A 6604-nucleotide genomic window follows, 5' to 3' on the forward strand; every position below is an offset into this window, starting at 1 on the left:
TCATTCAAAGTCTGTAGTTGCATCGTTTTATTGGCGTGCGCCACAGACGAAACCAAAGCTCTGATTCGACGCAGGCTACGTTTTATAAACTTACTCCGTAAAGCTTCTCGTTTCCTCTGCGAAATAAAAATTTGCTGTCATAAAAGGGAACCTCCACTAAAGCAACAATAAAGTACCAATCAACAGTGGTAACAAAGAAAACACAGCTTCTACATACTTAACCCTTTAAGCCCCGAGGGGTTCCCCATTGACGAGTAAAATCGTCTGGCGTTAGACAGAGTAAAATCTATAAGTGCCGTTTGGCACTATCGGGGCTGAAAGGGTTAAACTGGGACATAGTTTTTTCACGCTGTTAGCTTAACCCTTTAAGCCCCGAGGGGTTCCCCATTGACGAGTAAAATCGTCTGGCGTTAGACAGAGTAAAATCTATAAGTGCCGTTTGGCACTATCGGGGCTGAAAGGGTTAAACTGGGACATAGTTTTTTCACGCTGTTAGCTTAACCCTTTAAGCCCCAAGGGGTTCCCCATTGACGAGTAAAATCGTCTGGCGTTAGACAGAGTAAAATCTGTAAGTGCCGTTTGGCACTATCGGGGCTGAAAGGGTTAAACTGGGACATAGTTTTTTCACGCTGTTAGCTTAACCCTTTAAGCCCCGAGGGGTTCCCCATTGACGAGTAAAATCGTCTGGCGTTAGACAGAGTAAAATCTGTAAGTGCCGTTTGGCACTATCGGGGCTGAAAGGGTTAAACTGGGACATAGTTTTTTCACGCTGTTAGCTTAACCCTTTAAGCCCCGAGGGGTTCCCCATTGACGAGTAAAATCGTCTGGCGTTAGACAGAGTAAAATCTATAAGTGCCGTTTGGCACTATCGGGGCTGAAAGGGTTAAAGGAAACTTCCACGAAAACAGCAAAATAACTTTAAACCACAGAACATAATGTTTAACAATTAAAATTGTTCAAACTTTTTCCAATGAAAGTGTTTGTATCCGGAAAAAATGAGTTTCAAGAACGCTTGTTTTGGCTTTCAAATTTCCCGGGCGCCGCCATCTTGAATATTTGTGACGTGTCGTGGTTGCCCCATTGTTCTGGCACAAAAAGCGATTGTTCTGGAACAATAGGGCAACCCCGACACGTCACAAATATTCAAGATGGCGGCGCCCGGGAAATTTGAAAGCCAAAACAAGCGTTTTTGAAATTCATTTTTTTCCAGATATAAACGCTTTCATTGGAAAGAGTTTGAACAGTTTTAATTGTAAACATTATTTCTGTGGTTTAAAGTGATTTTGCTGTTTTCGTGGAGGTTTCCTTTAAGAATGTAGAAGCTGTGTTTTCGTTGTTATCACTGTTGATTGGTACTTTATTGAGATTTGAGTCTTGACGAGATCTTCCCTGCTAGCAGAGGTTTCTTTTCATTTTGCGTTCGCTTGACCTCTGTCATGGGTCGAAACTCACGCTGATCCAATCGCCTTCCAGAACCATGAACGGCAGATCTGGACGGCACTTCTTCAAATCGCATGTCCCATGATATGTTTGCTGACTGTGACTTGAGCCGGCTATTTCCCGCACATTCCTGTACAGTAATTTCGCTGTTGTTCTGTGAGCCCACGCAACAAGAAGTATCACATGAAGTTCGGTCGCTAAGTAACCGCCGCGCAAGCTAAACATAGTGAGTTTCTCGTACTTGTCAGCCCAGCAAACGCAGAAAGAAAAGAGACCTATATCTACTGGCAGGGAAGACGAGATCAATTCAATCAATCCACCGTAAAACAATTTATTGTGGAGATCACGAGATGACTAGAAAGGAAGTCTTGTACTAGGAGATGTCAGTGCGAAGAAATTGTGCGCTTGTGTACGTCACTTGGAGGCACACTTTAAAGGGACACTGTCATGCTAAATTTCCTGTTTTTAGGTTAAAACTGGGTAAAAATCTAAATTAGTACTCTAGCTCACAGGTATAACATTCCTGACAACTCACTGAGATGATACGAAGTATAATATGGCACAAAGAGCTATTCATGTTTAACTTTTTGCGATTTTCAGAGGATAACGTCTCCAAACTTGAAAAAACTGACCAATCCATTTCCATCCCCTCCATCCTTGGTTGCAAACAACAAAGAATAGCTTCAGTTTGGTCTTCAATGATGCAAAGACGTGTTTGAATTTTTACTAAAATAGCGTGCCACTGCCCCTTTAACTACCACATAATTTTTGATCAGACTGAAAAAAAAAGTGCATTTGATAATGGCAACAAAATGATGCGGAAACGTCATGCTCTATCTGTAATATTTCTTTTGGAACATGGCTTTATTTGACTCTTTCTTTACCTTTAAACTCTTTATGTTTACCTTTCAGCAAATAAAAGGTCTGTAGAGACACCTTTCAGCGAAAGAGAGACCTATGCAACCTTTGTTACTGTTTTCCCATATAAGAGGGACTTCGACTTAATGTAACACTCCTTAGAGTCTCCCTTAAAGGGGCTAGGTCACACTGTTTTCGGTAATTTTGTTTAATTTTGTTAGTTATGAGCTCTAAACGTCAAATTGGCAGAGCAAGAGTCTTTCATTTGCAAAATCACGGCCACGTAACAATTGAGAATGATTTTCCAGCTGTTTAAATCACATTTTGATATAAACTGATGTAAATTTGAAAAAAGGTGGGCCGACGTTTTTCAAATTTACCCAAATGCAATCCATTTCAATCCTCCCCAGTTTTGTCCATCCTTGTCCCTCCTTAGCTTTCCTGTGTTTTGTTTGAGTTCCTCTATAGTTTTGAGCCGTTATTTTGTTATTTCAGTTAATTCTATGACCATTTGATCAATGCTGAAATTGCCTAAAATTGCGTGACCTAGCCCCTTAAAGATGAACACACCGAGCGGGTTTCGATTGAATATACTTGACTTTTATTTTTAGAAAAGATATCCATTGCACTGCTAGAATGACATTTTCTTTTTTTGCTCAATCAATGTCCTCATTACTCAGATTACTACCTAAGGGACTTCACTTTAACCTTGATTCAGAAGTTAGAGTAAAAAAAATTGTTTTCTATTCTGATGTTATAGGTTTATATTATGTCAAGTTTCGCAACAAGAGGAACAAATGCGTGCATATTATATAATAACATTGGGGTATAAATACCTTGTAGGGGACTTAGTGTCCTATTGTATTTAACACCCTCCTTAGGGTGAATCTTTAAATTAAAATTTAAAAATAAATAATGCAACCATAGACGGGGAAGCTTGCTCTCAAAGATTAATAGAGAGGACCCTGGGAATGAGTTCCACAATAAGACGCGTTTTGATTGGATAAAATCGCGTGTAACCAAATATAAAGGTTCCTAAAGGTTCCATTGAGTTGATCAAGTCGAATCTTCATATCTGTGATTTCAAAGAATCATGGAAGCTAGTGAGCTAGAATGCTGTGTAACAGTAGAAAGCCTTAGTTCCAATGGAATTGTCAACAAACGAAGAAGTTACAAAAGTATCAAAGTGGTGCTGGGTAGAGACGAGTTTCGAGACATCGCTCTTCGAATCGTTAGCAGTCAATCTCCGTTAGGAAAAACTTTCCTTCTAAAGGAAATAAGCATCCACAAACGATTTGTGCAAGAAGGAAAAGCGACGATTAAGCTTTTAACACAAAGGCTTCAAATCATGTTTTCGAACTGTCCACCAAATCAGTTGACGGCTTTCTTGAAATGTTTATCTTTAAAACTGAGTCAAAGCAAACAAAGTGGACACGCTTGCAATAGAAAACGGCTTTTAAGCGAAAAACCTCGATCATTTGAGAACGTAAGTCCGCTAACGGACAAAGATTTCACGTGGACCTCAGGTAGTAAGAAGCGACCTCTAGATGACAAGAGCGCTCTTACTCCGAAGAGAATGAAAACGTCTGGGAAAGAAAACCAGCTAACGATCGGTCGCGACTGCGGCGAGAATGGACCAGCACGAAAGCGTCTCAACAGCTTAAGTTCTTTTCAAACTAATCTTACAGTTGAACAAATGGCGGTACTGAATGCAGTGAAGGCAGGGAAGAGCGTTTTTTTCACTGGTAGCGCAGGAACCGGAAAGTCATATCTGCTAAAACGTTTGTTAAGCATGCTACCACCTCAGAGTACATTTGTCACAGCAAGTACTGGTGCTGCTGCATGTCACGTTGGAGGTACCACACTGCATGCATTTGCAGGTTTGTAATAATGCTTATCAATCTTAAGAACGAAGTTAAGAAAGAAAGTTGTATTTCACATAATTATTTTCGTGGTTCCCTTGGTGTTCACTCCACTGTCAAACCTCCCCTCCCAAGTATTTTTTGTTATATGAAGGTAACCTTCTTACCACCCTAGCTCATTCCCCTCATTAAAATTATGTTTGTTCCCTCCTCTCATTAAGTCCAGGAAGAGAACAAAAGAGGGCCATCCTGGACTAACCAAGAGTCTTCGTACACATATATAATCCAGAAATTGTTTACTTCATGTAATCTTGTTAGCTTCAATTATATTTTGGGCAGGTATTGGAAGTGGCAGTGCACCTCTTGCCCAGTGTGTAGAGTTGGCTTTACGTCCTGGCCGTGCGCAAAAGTGGAGAAGCTGTAAGCACCTTATTATCGATGAGATATCAATGGTGGACTCTTCTTACTTTGATAAACTTGAGGCTGTTGCTAGAGCTGTCAGAAAAAAAGATTTTCCCTTTGGTGGAGTTCAGCTGATTTTGTCTGGGGATTTCTTGCAACTTCCTCCAGTAGTCAAAGACATAGAAAAGAAAAAGTTTTGCTTCCAGGTAGGAATCACAGAAATATGTTTAAAAGCATCTCTTGCCAACTAGAAATTATTATATGGGTCCTGAGACAAACCCCTGTATAAAGTTAGTAAAGGAAATTGAGATACTGCAGCACATTGTGTGACAATAAAAACTGCCTATCAGTAATTCCTTGGGAAATAATAGTGAATCCTCAAATCTCTTTCCCTCAAATCCATGTTGACTCAGTGGGTCATCACCAAAGCCACACCCCATTTCAAAAGAAGAGATTTGTTACCAGTAATTTTAGAAACAAAACTAAAACATTTATGAGTCATAGACTGAAGTTTGATTTCTCAATTAACTTGGTTTTCCAACATTCATTTTTGATTTTCTACTTCAGGCAGAATGTTGGAGTGATTGTGTTCACACTACTATTGAACTCAAGCAAGTCTACAGACAAAAAGATCCACTTTTTATCTCCATTCTTCAAAATGTCCGTGTTGGAAAGTAAGGCAACTACAAGTCTAAAGATGCCTTCCAGTTTGTATTTTCATGAACAAGACTGAAAAGCATGAGTTTGACGTCATTAGCGGAAAACGGCATATATTAGACTTATTACTTAAAAGGGTGTATAAGAGCTGCAAAAAGGGACCCACTTTTAAAACAATGCTCAAGGAAACAACACCCAAAACACTGCAGCTGATAGTTTGGACCAGGTCAAAAGGTCACACAGGTGTAACAATTCACCAATAATTTTGACTGACATTATGTCAGTCTGTTCTGTTTTAAACAGTCTTCCAAGTGTCACACTGCAGATATTGGACATTAGGGTTCCAGTAAACATCAGGGTTAAATGCTTTTGAAAGTCCTAATAACCACTATTAATTTTTGTGTCTTATTTCAGTTGTCCTGATGCACTTGTCTCAAGGTTAACCAAAACAAAGAATCAAGCAATAGAGCATAGAGGAATTATGGCCACAAAGCTTTGCACACACAAGGAGAATGTTAACCAGATCAACGAGATTCACCTGTCAAAGCTTTCAGGTGAAAAGAAAGTGTTCTATGCTAGTGACAGTGATAGCAGCATGTCGGCAATGATTGACAGTCAAGTTCCCGTTGGTAACACAGTTGAGTTAAAAGAAGGAGCACAGGTGAAACATAAGATTCAGTATAAAGATTTATCTTTACTTTTAAATTAATAATTTATAGAAACAATACTCTTTTCAAGTCAGAGACAAGTAGAGTTAATGATCGTAAATAATTATTACGATTTACATTAAGTGTTCAAGATCATGGAAACGTTCCACATCTCCCTATTACCTCAGAACCAATTTCCAATTTAACCTCTTCAACACATTACCATAGTGCTGGACTGTTGGTGCTACAAGAAAGTGCAAATTTATCCTGAGTGACATTTGTATACAGAAAGGCATGGAAAGTACTGTTAGCAATCTGTTTGTTTGTAGGTTATGTTGGCAAAAAACTTGAATGTGTCCAAAGGACTTGTTAATGGTGCACGCGGGATTATACAACGATTTGAGACAGGAAATGCAGGTAATAGAAAGAAAATCAATATTTTGAAGAAGTTTATCTGATAATTAAAGTTTGAATTTTTCATGAAAGAGTATCCATTAAAAATTATGTACAAAAGTAAAACCAAATCAAATCAGATATGTCTGTCATTATCTGTTGATGCAGTAGCCTTTGAAGTAGATATACATGTATTTCTGGTTATCCTTTTTCTCCACTGAAAACTGACATGTACACATTACTCTTGAGAGAAACGATACCGGAAATGCATCTGCCACACAGGCTATTGGTACAGGAGCTGTGTGTGAAGCCAAAGTCAAATAACAAACAGAATAAAATAGTGAA

General features: G+C 39.0%; 1 protein-coding gene across 1 annotated transcript in view; it reads left to right on the forward strand.

Moving 5' to 3' along the window:
- Positions 1-3327: 3327 nt before the first annotated feature.
- LOC138023700 (ATP-dependent DNA helicase PIF1-like) overlaps positions 3328-6604 on the forward strand; it is a 5641-nt gene continuing 2364 nt past the window's right edge. Inside the window, exons 1-5 of the mRNA XM_068870744.1 lie at positions 3328-4178; positions 4500-4768; positions 5130-5236; positions 5634-5880; positions 6196-6283. Of these exons, the coding sequence (XP_068726845.1) occupies positions 3392-4178; positions 4500-4768; positions 5130-5236; positions 5634-5880; positions 6196-6283 (1498 nt within the window). The 5' untranslated portion in view covers positions 3328-3391. The remainder of the gene's footprint in view (positions 4179-4499; positions 4769-5129; positions 5237-5633; positions 5881-6195; positions 6284-6604) is intronic.

Source organism: Montipora capricornis, chromosome 11 (genome assembly GCF_036669925.1).
Source record: "Montipora capricornis isolate CH-2021 chromosome 11, ASM3666992v2, whole genome shotgun sequence".
Classification (NCBI taxonomy): Eukaryota; Metazoa; Cnidaria; class Anthozoa; order Scleractinia; family Acroporidae; genus Montipora; species Montipora capricornis.